We start from the raw sequence: 19,186 nt of genomic DNA, 5'->3' as shown, positions 1-19,186 counted from the left end.
TTGTGGCGTTCCTTTAGCTATTTGTGGCATCTTCGGTTGGTCGTTTCGGAGCGCTGGAGGCTACTAGATCTCTAGAGTAGACTACTAGATTGTTGAAAGGTTGAATGAGACAGCGCGCCTTGTCTTCTAGGGTTTTTTTCTGTGTCCTTTCTTCACGTCGAGCGCTCTCAGGCGCTCCGAGACCTGTTGTCGGAGCTCGGACCTGTTGCCGAGCTTCAAAGCGTTTCTGATCACGTGGTCACAACACAGTGCCACATTGCCTGGGAGCGTCGTGCGCTATGGCTAGGCCTTGACACAGCTTCGACGCCAGATCAAATTTATTTTCTGTAGTCCCGTGGTTTCGCGTCGTGACGCTTCCTCCTCCGAGAGCGAGTCGCTCGTTAGGCTTCCACATGTGCCCTCTGCCTCTGAGCTCGAAAAACGCCGAATGAACCCGACTCTGAGTCGTCCAATCAAAGATGCCGTAAGAAACTTCTTCCATCTGCAAGAGAACACCGGCTGTCAGGGTTGCCGTAGTGAAAAGGTTCTGGTCAGTTTTGTCCATCCGGGGTCCATTTACGTGCGCACAAATTTTGGAATGCACGGGCATGCATCGGTCTGCCGCGGCCGGCATCCGAACCCCAGACCTGTTGCTTGGCTGTAGAATCGCACACGAGCCACAGCGGCGCATGAACTTTGACGTTGCCGACGCCTTCCGCAGAGCGACAGCGAGCTTCCTCCACCGACGCGCAACTTGATGATGTCGATCCGCGTGGAGGCCTTTGCGTGCATCGAGCTGGTCACCATCGTCGGGGTGGCCGCATACGTGTTCCTCACACCCCCTCCCGAACGCGCGCCGCGCAACATCACCTGCCTGAACCTGAGCTGCTTCAACCTGGGCGAGGAGCTGTACACGTCCATGGACCTGCGTTCGAACCCCTGCGACGACTTCTACCAGTACACGTGTGGCCGCTGGGCCGAATACCACCCCGAGTACGAGGACCAGTTCCGGTACCTGGAGGTACGCGCACGCCTGGCACAATGCGGTCTTTCGTCCGCGGCCAGGCGTAAGCCAGTCTTGAGAGCGGATGTTTAGTGCTCCGGCATTACATATTAGAGTCCGTACAGTCCCAAGCGTCCTGAACTCCCGTAGTTGCCGAGCACTGAACCAGGAGCGCGTGTGTGCCTATTCTTGCCAGTCGGTACCCGGCGGCAGCACTTGTCTGCCTCTCTATATATAACCTATATATAAACCTCTATATATGGCCCATATAAACAACCGAGCACAGAGTCGTGGTACATTTCTACCCATTAGAAAACTGGTGTGGTTTAAGGCGGCACCGGGATTCGAAGCCAGGACCTCCCACATGCGAGGCGGGCACTCTACCACACCACCGCACTGCGGTTTGCCAACTCTGTTACCACACGTATCATTCGCGTACACAGCAACTCCGAACGACTGTCACGTTCTAGTCAGTTAGCATACCTGTCCTGACTATAGTGTTCCGGACTGCGCAAAGGCTTGCCGCCGCATTACATAGAGATCTTCTATAGGGAGCGTTACCAATTTCCTAACACATCGGAATCTATCTGAACGGTAAATCGGACATTCCGTGTTCGAGTGGGCAATGTTTTGTCACGGAAATTTGTACAGGAGACTGGAGTGCCGCAGGGCGGGGTGCTCAGCTGCACGCTCTTTATAGTAAAAATGAATTCTTTCCGTCTACACATACCACATAACATCTTTTATTCAACATATGTTGACGATGTGCAGATAGGATTTCAATCAAGTTCTCTCTCAATCTGTGAGCGACAAGTACAGCTTGGTCTTAACAAGGTCTCCAAATGGGCTGATGAGAACGGGTTCAGACTGAACCCACAAAAAATCACCTGTGTCGTTTTCTCTAGAAAAAGAGGCTTGCATCCTTATCCTGAAATTGTGTTGCATGATGAGCGTCTGCCTGTAAACAGGGAACATAAATTTCTAGGCATAATTTTAGACGCGAAATTAACTTTTATACAGCACATAAAGTATCTTAAAAACAAATTTATGAAAACAATGAATACCTTAAAGGTTCTCTCACGCACAACCTGGGGCAGTGATAGAAAATGTCTCATGAACTTGTACAAAAGCCTCATACGCACACGACTAGACTATGGAGCCATAGTTTACCAGTCGGCTACTCCAACTGCTCTAAAGATGCTAGACCCTGTCCACCACTTAGGAATTCGCCTGTCCACAGGCGCCTTTAGAACAAGCCCAGTGGAAAGCCTGTACGTTGAATCGGATGAGTGGTCACTGCATCTGCAGAGAACCTATTCGTCTTTCATGTATTTTCTTAGAGTGAACGGAAACAGTCAGCATCCCGCGTATTACACCATAAACGATTTGTCCAGTTGTCAACTTTTCCGCAACCGGCCCACAGTGGCACAGCCTTTCTCCATGCGTGTTATAGACATGGCTGAAGAAACAAGGGTTCCACTGCTTGAATACCACCTTATGTCCCCTGCTATACGGCCCCCGCCGTGGCAGTGGCAACCAATAGACTGTAATACATCTTCCGTAGCTGTTACAAAGCACGCGCCTGTCGCGCATATACGAATGTACTTCCTCGAGTTACAGCACAAATACTCCTCTCCTGAATTCTTTACAGACGCATCGAAGTGTAATTCTGGCGTATCTTACGCAGCGGTCGGTCCATCCTTTTCAAATGCCGGTGTTCTGCACCCTAACACAAGTATTTTCACAGCAGAGGCGTACGCGATATTGGCTGCCGTTAAACACATTAATGAATTTAATATCCCAAAGGCAGTTATATACACAGACTCTTTGAGTGTCGTAAATACTTTGAAAACTGTCAGGAAATATCAAAACCCCGTAATTCTATCTCTTTACTCAGCATTATGCACAACCTATGAGTCCAAGCAGCATATCGTCGTATGCTGGGTGCCGGGGCACCGAGAGATAGAGGGAAACGTGTTGGCTGACCAGCTAGCCACATCCGTCCACGCGAACGCTTCCAACACTTGCACGACTGTCCCTGTAATGGACCTCAAGCCCTCAATAAGAAAAAAGCTAAGGGCTTTCTGGCAGCGCTTGTGGGATAGAGACAGAAAATAAATTACATGTTATCAAGCCGTATCTTGGCAACTGGCCGCCGGTATCAAAGAATCGCCACACAGAAGTAACACTTTGCAGACTCAGGATAGGACACACATACAGCACACACTCATACCTCTTGTCCGGTGGCAGTCCACCCACGTGTGATAAATGTGGTGAGCCACTTACCGTGCTTCACATCCTGCTGCAATGCACTCAATTAGACGCTAATAGGAAAACGCAATTTCCATTACCACATCGGCAGCTAATTCCACTCCATCCTCAAATGATTATAGGTATAGAACCTCTCTTTAAACATGAATCCCTGTTTCGATTTTTAAGAGATGTACATAGTTTTCATATTATAGCCCCAGGAAATCCGTAGCACAGGCTCTAACAGAGGTTTCTGCTGCGGTACGTGCAATAAAAGAAAGCACCTGCCTCCCAGCCTTTGGGCTGAAAGGCCCCCCGGAGGCATAAGTGCTATTTACATATTCTTGCATTTTAGCTCCATGATCACTTATCACGCGTACTATATCCACAGACCATTACATGTATCACTATCATAATTTTATGCTATATACTATTTTACGCTTCCATGACACTGATTGATTTTAGGCCACTTTACAGCCATGTTACATCCCACCATCGCCACTCACAAATCAGCGCTTAACACAACATTATCAGTCATGGCGCTCTTTGGCCATACCTGGCCCTTGCGCCACTAAACAACACACATCCATCCATCTATCTGAACGGTCTCGAGGTAATTCTTCATCGGCATGAATCTTTTTCGAAAGCCCCTTCACACAGGCCTAGAGTTAACAGTATAGGCTCCCCTTAGAGAAGGGAGCCTACACATTAACTGTGCACAGGCACCACGCTGCGCTCCAGTGTAGCCTTTTCATTGACCATCGTCCTCTAGGATGACACTAAAACAACTCTGAACAGCCGAGATTTACCTCCTCTTTTATAAAAATCACCCTTGTTGTGCCCTCTGAGCGCTCCAGGAGGCACTTCTGGGCTCGGTTCAAGCATCATGTAGCACCGTGCCGCACCTCTTTAAATCATTGGCTTCGAGGGGTTCAGTTGTTTCTGGCGAAACGATTGAATGTACACCTACCACAGCTTTGGAGCAGGAGACACAGCACGCTACTACAGGGTTCAAGAATCCCTTCTCTTTTGATCAAATCACCTGTCCTCGTATACCAATGAGGGTGCCACTTGTAAGAAAATTACTAGCGCCCCCTGTAGGAGCGCTCCTTATATTGTGCAGCAGCAAGCCTTTACAATGGTCTGGGGCACGCCGCGGAGTCTATAATCTGGTTATTCGAAGCTTCAGAGATGCTTGAAGATGCTGTGTGCTCGTCTTTACACGCCTTCGTGGTAATCAGCAATGTGGAAAGTTGGACTAGTTGGTGATTAATCGTCATGCCTTGCTGGTGAAGCATCGCGCTGACACGGACACAGTGAAGACACACCAGAAAAGACGACACACGCTGCACATCGCAACTATTTTTCCACCTCGTGGTAATCATTTATGAGCACACAACTTGCGTGGTAATAATTACGCTGCCTGCATGTGTGGTCTCTGCTGCATGTAATTTCTGAGCAATAAACTTTTATACCTGTCTTCAAGACCTGCACATGCCTGACTTCGGACGTGGACAACTCACTGTTCATTGACGGAACGACCACGTGCCCTTTACAGTCAGCCTTTTGCGCCCTCTCCACAGCAAGCATCTATATAGGGTAGCACATTGTTTTCAAACTGTACGAGATCATCCGGTTTTAAAAGGAACGCTTCGCAGCATCTCTACAAGCGTAAGCGAGCCTGACATTTTTTTTCTCTCTCTCTCTCTTTCGCCCCAGGCTCGCGTGTACCGGACGGCCAACGAAAAGCTCCGCGAGCGCTTGGAGAAGCTCCCTCCTCCGGACAAGCCGCTCTCGGGCACCGACAAGGCGGCCCTCAGCTACCTGGCGTGCGTCGAGGTGCAGACTCGACACATCGACGTGCCCTGGAAGATCACTGAGCTCGTCTTCATGCGGGCCACGGGCGAGGGCGGCAGCGCATCCCTGCTCGAGCCGACCGCGGGCAAGCTGGCCAGCCGGAGCGCGGCCCTCCGCCTCCTGGTGTCGCTGGCGCTCGACCTTGACATCGACGTCCTCTTCAAGGCAAGTGCGGTGTCACCGAGAAGGTTGGGTAGGCCCAGGCACGTACCCAAGGGGGGGCCCCGGGGGGGCCCGGGCCCCCCCCCAAAATTAAGACGCATACCCCCCCCCCCCCCCCCACCTCCCCGCCCACGCCACCATTTCTCACACACATTCTTAAAGTGCCACCAAATCAATGTTGAGGCTTGACAGCCATTCGGCGGTCAACATTTTGCTGCCTTTCTCACTCCTTTTGGATGGCGGCAGTTATTGGCGTCTCCTGGGATGTTATGGCCAGTTTCCTCATCAATTCGGTGCCCGCGCGATTAAGTCGAGATGTATTTAGTTGCCACCGTCTATTCAAATGTCACCCCCATCGTTGTTGCTTCGTATATTCAACCTTCCTCGTTTAGACTGACCCAAAGGCCAGGAAAGGGATTCAGTTCGTGGTCAGCTGGTCTGTGTGCACGTGGAGCGAGTTGCGGCCAGAGAAAATACCAATTGCCTTTAACTTTTCTTCTTGTTCCATTATTTCCCCGAGTGGCGGCTCGCCGCGACGCTGACAGATCCTCGGAACAACATACCCGTGATATGGATTAGATATATGGTGGAAAATAAAATGATGCGAGACAGCATTCATCATCAATCCCTGCAATAACTCTTAAACTCATAGGCAATATGACAGTCACCCGTTAATTCGTCTGGTTTTTCCCTAATTCTACAGCTCTTTTCGTGCAAAATTGCCAACTGGAAACAATAGTCGCAAGGATTTGAGAAATTAAGCGATCTCCTAAGGGAGAGAGCCAAGGCAACAGCCAAACAGGAAGGAAAAGCGAAAATTAACAATTGCAACCGTTGTTTATGAAAATATTTATGGATCAAGATTTTTTTTATTTAAAAAGGAAGTAGAGAAAACGCCGCCGGAAGTGGAGGACAATTCCGTGTGTTCTGAATGACGCTTCTACAGTTATCATTCGAGCCGCTTAACGTTGCCATTTCTCTGCTGTGCTTATGTAGATGTTTTTCTAACCTTCCGCGGTGGGCGCAGTCTGTGTAGAATCGCAGCTTCCTGCGCCATACGTGGTTGTACGCGGCTCGTGGGCACGCATCGTTACGTAGCTTCCCAAATAACAATACGAGTCGGTTGTGGCACTTGTTAGAGCAGTAAACAAGGGAACCAAAACAACTGTGATTGTTCCGCAAATATATATTTCTGTATATTTCTTCCAAAGCTAATTCAAAAAGCGCTACTATAGTCGGAAGCTTTAGCTCGGGCCCAACTCCGACGCGGCCTATTCAAATACATGTAAAACGCAAAAACGTCTTTCTGAGATAGCCCCTGGACCGATTTTAATAAAGTTTGTTGGATTTGAGAGAGACAGCTAAACTATAGTGACTGTTGGAAGCTGAATTTCGATTTAGGGCCTGAATTTTGTTAAAAAGATTTTCAAATATTCGACAGTTTGAAAAAAATAGAAGCAAGAAGTCTACAAATCCATAGCTCTGCATCAAGAACAGATATCGCAGCTCTGTAAACGGCATCCATTAGACCATTCAAAGCGGAAAAATTTTATATGTCATTTTATATTTTATGTAAATTTGTTACAGTATTTACAATGGTGCTGCAAAAGCTGTATTTCCATATTACTAATTTTTTTTTAGATTCATGTGTAAAATATCAATTTTGTACGCTTTAGATCTACTATTAGGTGGAATTTACAGAATTGTGATATCATTTCTCGTTGCCGAAAGACAGAGTTGCAAACTTGAGTCTCGTTTTCTGACAATTTTCGATTTTTGCCAATTTTTAATAAAACATTGACAATCTAAAGGAAAAATTCGAAGCCGACGGTCACTGGAGTTTAAGTTTTTATTTTAAATGCAACAAAGCTTGTCAAATTTGGTGCAGTGGTTGCTGAGAAAAACGAATTCTCCTTTTACATTACATATATTTAGATAGGAGCACCCGAGCTAAAGCTTCCACTTAAATCTGCAATGAAGCCCCGCCCACGCCCTCATAGCCGCCAGCCACTGCTCCTCCGCGAGGCTGCAAATAATTCGTACTTCAAACTCTTTCTGTTAACCAAATAAGGCGGTAACTATAAAAATAAAATTATTAGCGCGTAATTTTATACCTTTCCCCTCGCCTGTTATAGTGGAATGGCGAATGCCTAATTCATTATTGAACTGCAATAACATGCTCGCTTCGCTACAACTATTCGCTGTGAAGTTTCACTTCAGTTGGCAGTGAAGTTTCATGAGTAAAACGGGTTCAGCAGTGAAATGAACTGCACAGCAGATTTTGAAGAGTGAAATGCTCAGATTCCATACATTTTGTCCATGTCTGTTGCACACCTCATTGCTTCCGCCGATGAAAAGACTCTTGAAGAATAGCAGACGCTCCGGAGGTATCAAGTACGACGCCATTTTGAAAAGGCCGCATGACGACGATTTTGTTTGCTTCTGTGATTGGCTGGCGGAGTAACACAACTCCGCGCAGTCCGTATGCCTTTGTTGTCAGCTGCTCTTTCTTAAAGTTCTATTCTACTAAAGCAATACTTATGTTACACGTTCGCTTCTGTAGTTGTTCTTGGCAGTGTTATTCCTGCGCTTCTTTCCTGCGCGAGGCCATTTGACGTGGTTCTTTGTTTGCCAAGTAAGGGAGAGGCGTATCGCACAGGCGTACCTGTAAAATACACCTTATTTAATTTCTCTTTTGTGGATTTACGCGTTTTTATGGCGAATGCTGGGCGCTATTCATATTTGTACTAGTAAAGGTGCCCCCCCCCCCCCCCCCCCGTCATTTGCACAGGAAAGTTACCTTGGGTTGGGCCCCCCCCCCACCCCGAAAAAAATTCCTGCGTACGTGCCTGGGTAGGCCTAGCTGCCTGGCATCATGGCACGGACGCGGAGGAGTCTAGACCAAAAGGAGGCTGCTCGTGGAGGAAGTAAACTATAAGGGTTCACTACGTAACGCAGCTATGACATTCGCAAGCCAACTCTATATAAGTAAAGCCGGCCCCTTCGCTTTTCCTCTCTAAAAGAAAAAGTCGACCGAACACATGAGTCTGCATTTGCTCGGCAAAATCGACCCGGGGTGTGCTTGGTTCCCGGCAAGATTCAATCGACGTACACTTGTTCAGTTGTTTTGTCTGTAGCGCTGTGCGCATTTTCTCCCGATATGCTTGTACACCTCTGGTTGTTTGCTGCGACGTATACTTTTATCAAAAAGTATTAATGGAAGAGATTATGAGTGCTAGTGAGCGTTGTTCAGTACAAGTGATGTGAGTAGGAACGTGAGTAAATACCAACGAGTGTGAGTGAGTAGCGAGTCTGAAAAAATATTGAGTGAATACGAGATATAGTATCCACCTATTCTACCGACCTACGTTGCGAAGGTAGAGTACGACAGCTGCGCGTTGCTGTCGCATCCGTTGTCTTTTCGAAAGAGCACGCGCTGAGCGCGCCAAGTGCGGCGGTGGAAGTCACTAAAACTTTGCGCGACGTGATCACGTGTCGAGCTGATACTTTCTTCTTCCTCCTAGTTCTTTTTTCCTCCTTCAAGCTGCTTAGGGCAGGTAGAGTTTACAAGACAAAGGTACACAGCCGTTGCTAGCGCGACGCAACAGTAGAAGCCTGTAGCAACGCCTGCTGCAGTTCATAAGATGGTGTTTGAAGGCTTAGACCGGGATCCATTTGTCATGCCGTGAAGTGCACGCCGGTTTTCGCCCGACGACCAAAGCTTAGCAGTAGTACCAGGCCCGGTAAGTTGTAGGAAGTAGGCCACCCTGTGCGTCTAGGAATAAATGGTATAAAAGGTGGCGCAAAAGACTAAACAGGGCAGCTGCCAAAAAGACATGTATCTAGTCTTATGTGTCAACTACGTTTATGGCAGTTCTTCTAAAGATGAACCGGCATCAGCTCGGCCAACAGCAAGACCCACTCAAAGTGACCTGCATGCGCCTTCAGGGGCATTTGTGGTCTCCGTGGCTGTTAGCGCCACCACTCCAACCCTTCTCGAAGCCCTAGTAAGGCATGAAACGTTCAAGCAAAAGCGTGATCATTCAAAACTATTCAAAACATGCGCAAAAGCTCATGTGTGAAAAGCACTGCTGTGTGTTGGCCGTGTTGGTATGCGAATTCGCATCATATTCTAGCACCAGCAGACAAGGACAAAGGTGGTCTCTACATCTTCCTTTGTCCTTTGTCCTTGCCGCCACACCCTCCACTGGTTCGCGTGCGGCAATGTGACGAGTCGCTACATAGCGCAGATGCTAATCGCATTAACCTCGACATTGCTCGTGATACGGGTGCTGCCGCAAATTTTTTCGTCATGTTAACATTGATCTCTAAACGTTGTACCTGGCGTCCTCGGCGCCAAGATGTTGTGACAGGGCAGAATTTTTTATAGCGTCGTGTAGCAGCAAGGTCAGGTGTGGTGACGTTGTACTCGTAATTAAAAGGATGTTGTGCTCGTTTCTGCTCACTGCGCTCGCGTGCCGCGGCCACAGCGATCGCAAGAACGGAGCGTCATCATGCATCCGCCTTCGGAGTACCGAAGCCGAGGATAGTCCATAGAACCGAGCATCTAGTAAATTACTTAGGGTACTGGTACGTGCTCCAATGCTTTTTTTTTTTCCTGTGGTTTATAGGATTCGGATTTTCATTTCAAATTAGAACACTGTTTGAAGTATCTAACACCTTCTTTAGAAAATCAATAATCAGGGTTATTAGTCGAGAAAAGGCGAAACGGGAAAGGTATAAACTACGCGTTTAGTATACAGTATTGCCACGCCTCTGCTATAGTTTGTTGCCTCGTGCGACTTTTGAATTATAGATCTGTGAATTTTGATTTGTTTAGCTAGAGATCCAAGCAAGTTGCGCTCAGTATTTGTAAACACCGTAGTGTGATTACGTGCAACTTATTCAGCTTCTTTCTTAAATTTATCATTATGGCACTTTCGTTTTGATGCAATTGTCCGTATTCGTGTATTTGTGCTGCTATAAGCCCATGTGATGGGGCCTGCGGGGTCGTAAAGATGCCGAATGGCGGCTTTTATCCGCCACTCTTTATTCTCGTTTTGTCTCATTTAAATAGACGAAAATTGATTGATTGATTGATTGATTGATTGATTGATTGATTGATTGATTGATTGATTGATTGATTGATTGATTGATTGATTGATTGATTGATTGATTGATTGATTGATTGATTGATTGAACGCAAAGGAAAGACAAGTAGAAAATGTCAAGTTAGTGCTGCTTTAAGGCGACCACTCTGACGCAATTCACGTTGCCCACTTCGGGCACATACTTCTGGCTCTTGACCTGCGGAAATTTAATGTCATTGCTCCTTTAACGCGCTGGCCTGACGTAATTCGCGTTGCCCTCTCCGGGCAGATAATGCTGGCTCCCGACCCGCGCACCGACAGCCGTCGAATCGTGAGCGTCTCGCACAGCGAGTCGCTTCTCAGGTGGAAGAGACACCGCGAGCAGCTCATGACGCCCGTTGCGACGGCCACCTGCATCCGCGAGTTCGTCAACGTCTTGTCCACGGAGCACGCGCTGCGCGCCCAGCTGGCCGCCGCGCTGGTCAAGATGGACGTCGAGGTCACCGCCAAGATGGCGGCCGGGGCGGCCACGTCTCTCGGCGCGGGCGTCTTCGTCACGTTCGCGCAGCTTCCCGCCTTGGAAGCGGCTAAGGTGGCGCCCCCTGCCACTACAGCGCCCTCTACGTAGGTCGTCATTTGTTTGTGCTCACTCTTAGTGATACCAGCGCGGGGGCAGGACCGAATGCGATATCCCACACGAAAGCAAAAAATGTCCGTGTATACCTAGATTTAAGAACAAAGCTAACGTTTACCCTAGGTGGTCAAAATGAATACGAAGCCCTGTCCTGCAGCGTCTCTAAGGGTGCAGCTATTGGTTTGTAACGTTAAAACATCGTCAATGAGTCAGTCGATCAGCGTAACCGCCGTGGTTGCTCAGTAGCTATGGTGTTAGGCTGCTGAGCACGAGGTCACGGGATCGAATCCCGGCTACGGCGGCCGCATTTCGAAGGGGGCAAAATGCGAAAACACCCGTGTATATAGTTAGGTGCACGTTAAAAAACCCCAGGTGGTCGCAATTTACGGAGTCCTCCGCTACGGCGTGCCTCATAATCAGAAAGTGGTTTTGGCACGTAAAACCCCATAATTCACTCAGTCGATCAGCGTAATAATTAGGCTTACGCTGACAATAGTTCTTTCTCCGTAACAGTGAGCACAGTCTTTTGACCGTCTGAGTTTCCCCTTGAGTAAACATCGTCCGAAGTTATCCGCTACCGGAGTCTCTCATGGCCAGACTATTGTTTTGGGATGTCGAACACCATCATTCGTTAAATCAGCGCCATAACTGTTTTATCCCGCTGCCTCCGCAGCCGTAGGCGATCAGATTTTAACGCAGGAACTTTCTGCATGATCGCAGCAGCGGCGACAAAGCGACCGGAGGCGGCGGCGCCGACAAGAACGGTGGTGACGCGGCCAATCCCTGGTTGGCTGCCTTCAACGCTGCTCTCGGCGACAAGGGCAACGTGACGGACGACGAACCGTTGTTCGCGGCCGATCCGAGGCTCTTCGCGTTGGTGCGCGAGGTGCTCGACCAGCACCCGACGAGCCACGTGCGCTACTACACCGCGTTCCACGTGGTGCGCCAGCTGGCGCCGTTCACCTCGTACCGGCTGGTGGAAGCCCTGTTCTCGCCCGAGAACAAGACGGCCGCCATGCTGTACTACGCGGACGCGTGCGCAGCGGCGGCGAGCCGGCTCACTTCCTTCGCCCTGGCCAGTTACGTGTTTCAGGTATGCACCGCAGGACGTCCACCCGGACGTCCGGGAAAGACCTGGTGGAATGTCCTGGTGGAAGACGTCCACCAGAACGTCCACCAGGACGTCCGGGAAAGACCTAGTGGAAAGTCCTGGTGGAAGACGTCCACCAGAACGTCCGCCCGGACGTCCACCCGGACGTTCTGGTGGAAGCCTTTTACCAGGAGTTTCCACCAAGTCTTTCCACCAGGAGGTCCCCACCCGCGGGTCCACGACAAAACCAACGAGCACAGCAGTGCGGGCTTATGTACATTGGCTGGGCATCATTTGAAGTCGGAGAAGCACAACGCGCGAATCGCTTTGACGAAAACAACTCGGGAACGTGAGTCAAGAGAAATGGGTCGCTCAAGTACGCAAATACCTGTACTTCAACAGCGTGGACGCATAATGAAGAGGTCAAGAAAGTTGACAACCTAGTACAGGGTAATGGGAAGCGCGAACAAAAAAAAAGCAGTAGTCGTGAAATAGAAAGTGAAGGAAAGAACCAGCGAATTCGGAGTGAATGATGGAAGTGAAGAAGTCTATCGCGATTTGCAGACGACAAGCAAGAAAGCGGGAGATAACATTTGTAAAATAGCATAAAGGGCAGTGCTTCGCTATTAGATGTCCGCGAGCCTCGCCTGTCTAAAGACAACAACAAATAGTAGCAAATGTTCTCAAGAGGATGAGGCATGTGTCAGCTGCAGAAAAAGTCTTGAGACGACTCAGCACATTATAATAGAATGCCGTGATGTTATTAGCGCGCTCCTGTCGGTTTTTAACCCCAGCGCTTTTTGAAGGTGGACGTTCCCTCATCCGCCTTCAAGAAGCTCTGGGTTTGAACATTGATGAGAGCGCTAACTGGTCATCGGTCGTGATAATCAAAATACGCCTAGACTCTTGGTGGTAGTAATATAAAGTAGACATAAGCGAAATTCTAGACTACAATATCTGTAGTAAAAGCTGATCAGCTTGAACAGGCTAGGTGACTACTTGTCGCCGTACCGTTTCAAATTGAATGCTCTTAGAAATCGCCAATCGTCAAGTATGAGGTGGGGCAACAGTGTTGGTAACATCGCGAGATAGTCGCTAAATTTGGAGACTATGTAGCCACCTTAACGACGACTCCAATTTTTCGGGGAATCGTAGCGCTTTCCTTGGTGACGTTTTGCTGGTCACGTTGACTTTTCGGCAGCACGGTCAAGAGTAACTGCTTCTTGGATCGTCGAAGATGTCAACTGTCTACACGCAGCTAAATCGCGAGATTTTCGCCAAGCGCGCAGTGCCCTAGTGGAGGCGGTGTTATGAATATTGGCGGTTCCCCAAAAAAAATTATTAAATGCTTTACTGTTCGTTAACTTACTCTTGTTTATAGAGTTAAACATTGTGCAAATAAGCAGTACACATTGGTCCAGTAAGATTCCTCAAGACACTTCGACTAAATGCCACCCTTCGCCTCCATATTATCCCAAGGAGGATAGACGCCTCCATTTGCCACTACTTGCCGCTACAATGTTGCTTTTCTAGGCGAGGGAAACTGATGAAATGTGATTCTGCTTACAGAAATCGGGGGTTATTTCGACTCTTCACATTTCTGCCGTTGACTCGTCACAGTAGGAGTTCGGTGAAGCTTTGGCTTCAAAGTGCAAGGAAGCCATCCAGGAACAGCAGAACCATTAAAACAAATAAATTACAAACAAGTCATGACCATCCCTTAACTACACTTCGCTAAGAAAATGGAACGTTCTGGGCTCATAACTCGGCAACGTTGTCCGCAAAAAAAAAAAAGAAAGAACAGGACACTGTCGTGTGAGGCGTGTGAAAAGGTGTCGTGGTTTCTGAAAATAATTGTGAAAACACGGTGACGCGTTTAAAATCAGGATTGCAGACTGCACTAGATATGTTTTTTTAACAGGGCTGTTGAAAGGATTTAGGTTTAATTGCGCACCAGAACAAATGGAGAACGAGGCAGCATATGGGGACATCGGGGGAATCTGTTTCTAAGGATTACTGAGAAGCACGAAAGAAAATAAATGTGCGACTACTGTTTCTGGGTGCCTGCATAGGGAAAAAAACGTAGGTTCACAGGGAAGAAAAAGAACCCGGTAACGGGCCAGAAAATATTACTTTAACGGCACGGACGAGAAAAACAGAGTTGAATAGGTAAAGTTAGAGATGCAGAAACAGCATACCGAATAGATGCGGTGCAAAAGCCAGCAATAGAACTATATATGAAGCAACAAAGAATGAAATCACAAGAAAATGTTTACGATAGTTTAAAGGCCAGCGCGCAACTATTTGAAACAAGTTCAGTTTGTCTGGGAACAAGGTGTCATATCGAAAAATTTCCAACGATGACTACACGTGCATGTGGAAGTAGCGCAGTAACCATAGGGCCCTTTTTTTAGCACGTCGCAATATCTATACACATGTAAATTAGAACGTATACATTTACCCTACCCGATGCCTCATAGTTTCCGGATAACGACGAGAGGAAAGGTTTCGAATTCCTTTTACGGTGGGAGTATTGGTGCCTTAAGTGCAAGGAACACGCTGATTAAAAAAATGCTTCTTTAGGGCAATTTCTTGTGGGTTAGGTGATTTGTTCACAGTATCACGGCATTAAGCGCCAGTAATAAACGCCGCCAGAGGGGTAAAACGAAAGATATTCATGGTAGCAGCAACCATCTTGTTTTAAAAAATGCTCGTAACGTTTATCAATGTAAATTTTACATGACTTCACACTTCACAGATCGATCCACGTGCCCTCCCCCCTCCCTCCAGACCTACCGTATTCTTCTTCGAAGAAGGAAGTTCATAACATCCATCCTTGCGATCTGTTCATGCCATTCAGCTCTATAATTGCGCAACCAGACGATGGATATACACTAACCATAGTTACACACTAGCCGCGAATATACTAACCGTTCTTATCCACTATTAAGCCACCGACCATTTCCGATATCGCACTGTCGAATGAAATACAACTAAATTAACATGCACTATTTGTTCGCAAAGGCACACGAAATTTCGAGTATTCGCCTGCCCCTAAATTTAAAACCAATTTTGTAGGGTCCCATAATATTTTTTTTTCTCGCTGAGGATGTTATGGCTCAAGCGAGAGCGTTGTTGCTAATAAGGAACCCTAACCTCTGTTATGGGGACGGGGTTTTGTGACCTTCAACAGCGTCTGCCTGTAGCTCGAACCAGGTTGACCATCGGAGAGGGCTCGGCAGGGAAGACGAGGTGATCTAAAAACAAATAACAGAAGTCTAATACATCGTTACGGGAGAGCGGTGCGCTCCGAGGAAAATACAAAACATTCAGCGTGCGTTCACCTGCACGCAAGGGCAGAGAATGTGTGACTACACATGGCGGCTCGCTGGCTTATGCCCTCCACCATTCGGGCTACTTCATTCTCTGCTGCTCCCTGGTAGAGGGCCTTGTTAGGACACGTCGTGCCAACCCACACAGAGGGTCATGGGAGGAAAACCACTCCTTGGCGCAGATGGGCTGAACATAGAACAGAGGAGAGTATGAATTGCACATATCGCGCATAAACCTCTCGCACACACCCGACGGACAAGTATCTTCTTGTCGACGAGCATGACCATTAGGCACGCCGTGTCCCAGCTGTTTGGCGTCTGTCCCCATTCACTGCCGCACAAAGTGAACCGTAGCAGCTGGTAAATTAAACATTCCTTCGCATCGTCTGAATTCGTACGTCCAGGACCTGGTGCCGAAAGAGCGAGTACAGGCGGCGTACGACCACCTGGACGCGCTGAAGAACCGGACGGCCGCCGTGGCCAGTTCGTGGCTCGCGCAGCCAGACCAGCGCTGGGCTCTTCAGAGACTCGGCTCCCTCAAGAGCATGGTCGCCTGGCCCTCGCGCTTCAACGACTCGCACGGTGCCGCCGTGGACCAGTTCCTGGCGCACCTGCCCGACTTCCGGGGCTACTACGTCCAGATCTACGTGGACGCCGTCTCGGCCATTAGGAACCGCGAGAAGGCTCAGCTCCTGGACCGGACCGCGGGCTCCAAGGAGAAGATCGCCCGCGAAGAGGACGGTCCTTTCCCGGGGATGCGTCCCATGGTCCGCTACAGCGCCTGGTACGGCAGCGTCCTAGTCTCCCCCAGCGCCGTGCTCCAGCCGCTGTTCTTCAATGGCAGCGACCCGCTGAGCATGGGCGCCTTCGGGCACCTGGCGGCTCACGAACTATGGCACGCCGCGTTGGGAGAGATGCCCCTGGGGGTCGCGCCCCAGTCCGACCTGACCCTCGGCGACGAGCAACTCAAGAGGCACCAGTGCGTCGCCGACATCTACACCAAGGCCGGGGCCGCGAAACGGGACGCCGCCAAGGGTTCCTCCGAGAACGTGGCCGACGTCGTCGGCCTCGAGGTCGCCTACGCCCTCTACCGCGAGGGCAACGGGTCCTCGTCTGGCTCGGCGAGCGGCGGCGATGACGGCGCCAACGTGACCGACGTGACGGGCTTCACGGCACAGCGCCTCTTCTTCATCGCGTCCTGCCTCAAGTGGTGTGCGGCGACGCCCGATGCACTCTCGAAGACGTCGCTGGGCTACGCGACGCCTAGGCTCAGGTGCAACGTGCCGGTCGCCATGTTGGACGGAGCGGCCGGGTTCGCCGAGACGTTCGGCTGCCAGGCCGAAAGCAAGATGGTCAAGATGGCGGCCGGTCCCAACTGCACGGCCGTCGAGGAAGTGCCACTGCAGCCGCCCCGGGCCTACAACTTTACCGGATAGCGCCTCGAGAACGGGAGCTGGGGGCGTCGGGCTCAGTGACGGGCGCCTTGCCCGTTCCTAGAACTGTATGTTTGGCTGGCGACGTCAGTGAACAATTGCTTGCGCCAACCACTCTAACGGTGCCGTGATATACGAAGGCGACGTTTGCTGCGGTGGCGTGCTGTCATCACGGACGTGTCCCACTGGGATTTGCGATTCGTTATCGCAGAGTAGCATGTATACCTGAAAAGTTCTCCATCGGCCGACACTGCAAGAAACTTGGTGCGACCTGGCGACGTGCGAGGTCGCGCCTAAAAGTGCGGCGCTATGTAAGCGCAGGTTGTAGGACTGACGCGGGCGCCACCGCACGCCCTTTTCGCGAATATTTGGGAATGGTTACGTTTGCTAGCGAGAAGATTAAAGTTGGTTTTGTTTTGGAGTTGCCGGAGAGTTACTGCGCCAATTTGGGCCAACTGCCAATAATCGTCTCTAATGGTCGCCAAAATAATGTCGTGAGGAAAGCAGTACGGTAAGAGAGACCGATGTGTGTAATTCAAATTTTCATCTTAGCCCTAGCCAGGCTGCAGCCGAATGAGTCTGACGTGACAAATCGGATGCTCGTAACAGGCCAGACAATGTGACGTGGCCCTCATACAGCTATAGCTCCTGTCAGAGAGCGCCCTCCCCCCCCCCCCCCCCCCACTGGGTGGTCGTCTCGCTACAGTGTCGCGCAGACATTACCATGAAGTACCTTTTCAGCTTTATCAGTGCACGTGTGTGCCATGCGATTCTCCTCGACTGTATGTAGGTCTATATACGGACCGATACGACGAGAGTTTACCGGTTGTTTCCATTATCCTCCCTGAAATCTTCCTAAATTGTGCGAGCAACTGTTGGAAAATGCACGGCCTAGGTACTGCAACGTACGGCTTATCCACACGAAACGCTTATCCACACGTTCGGATTTCAACCGTGGGACCGTGCGGTCACTTTGTGCCACCAGCACAGTGCGTTTGTTTCGAGTGGCACATTTCGGTGGACATCTCAGAGCGCTCTAGTCGGCGGTGCACATACTTCCAAGGTCGTGCAAGACTGCAACTAGGCATGTTATTGTAGAATACGGGCAAGTTGCTGTGGCGATAGATGAATTCTTTTTGAGTCGTTTATTTTTGTAATGCAGCTTAAAATGTGTATTTATTTATTTATTTATTTATTTATTTATTTATTTATTTATTTATTTATTTATTCACACATGTTCTGAGTGGCCTTCGCGGCTTTGCCAGAGTGCTCTGAAAGGACTAGCCGAATGTGGCATGAGGAACGGAGAAGTAACGACACAAATGCTGTTTGTAAGCGTAGGTTCTTACGAGACACGAAAACTGCACAGTTTTGGTGTTAACAATTTTAAAGCGATAGCTTTCTTCGCTGCTTCACTTACCTTGGGTGGTTGACGTACCTCGCTTTCAACAGGGTGCTTCCACTAAATTTGTGCTCACTCGGAATGTCGAGAGCTGGGCCATTCCCACTCCTGAACTGGCTAAGCTCGTTCATTCCATTCCTCCGATTCCGTTAAATTAAGCGCTTTGTCCGCAGTCATTTACTGATTGCGCTTGCATGCCTAACAAAAACGTTTTTCACGTCTTAACAACGTAGAAAGTAACGTTACACTTTTTCGCTATTACAATTACTGTCACGCATTATATTTTGCGCCTAGTATCGCTTTTAGACGCTGTTGTCAGTAAATTTTGCAATTTAATTTGACTAAATCAAAGCTTAAAATAATCTTACACCGTGTCCCCTGCAGAGAATGAACAACATTAAGGTACTGGTCTTCACTGTAGGATTTCTTCACAATTCATAAATTTAAGCATACACTTAAATGCCTCTTTTGGGTCGGTAAGAAAACCGCCACCGCGCGAATATCACCGGGCCTGTCTTTGCGAAAGACATCAAAGTTGGGATACAAGGGCAAGGTTTCGGAATCGGTTTCACGCCGCTGGAGGGAAATCTGGCGCTGGCGTAAGGGTGCGCTGCCAGTATGATGGCTCAACCAACGTTACCAGGTCTAGCAACACTGGACTGAACCCGCACGGAAATAGTGAGGATTGCATGGATTTGCTCAATTTTTCGCCCTTCTGACTCCTAAGCAGTTATCTTGCGGTTTCGTGTATCAACGTCTCTTTTTGATTTTCGCAACAAAATCTTTGAACGGCGACAAAAGGTCTTCGATCCCTCAAGTGCTACCATTGACTGGTTTTGCAACAGTGCAAAGAAAATAATTGCTTGTTAGAATACGACTAATTTGTCTCCGTTGAAAGTGTCAGAAAAACAGACAATGAAACTAATGAAGACCTAGGGTAAATTATTTGTTTAG

The 19,186-nt window shown here is 48.9% G+C and overlaps 1 protein-coding gene across 1 annotated transcript; it reads left to right on the top strand.

The window, feature by feature from the left end:
• The first annotated feature begins 10,633 nt into the window (after positions 1-10,633).
• Positions 10,634-17,251, top strand: LOC126543626 (uncharacterized). Its single transcript, XM_050190733.3, has 3 exons — positions 10,634-10,965; positions 11,696-12,068; positions 15,802-17,251. The coding sequence occupies exons 1-3, from the start codon at positions 10,634-10,636 to the stop codon at positions 16,831-16,833; spliced, it is 1,737 nt and encodes a 578-aa protein (XP_050046690.2). The 3' UTR covers positions 16,834-17,251.
• The last annotated feature ends 1,935 nt before the right edge of the window (positions 17,252-19,186 follow it).

The sequence above is a fragment of the Dermacentor andersoni genome, chromosome 10 (genome assembly GCF_023375885.2).
Source record: "Dermacentor andersoni chromosome 10, qqDerAnde1_hic_scaffold, whole genome shotgun sequence".
NCBI classification, from domain to species: Eukaryota; Metazoa; Arthropoda; class Arachnida; order Ixodida; family Ixodidae; genus Dermacentor; species Dermacentor andersoni.
Note: the sequence above shows the minus strand (reverse complement) of the source record. Positions and strands in the feature narration are given on the sequence as shown.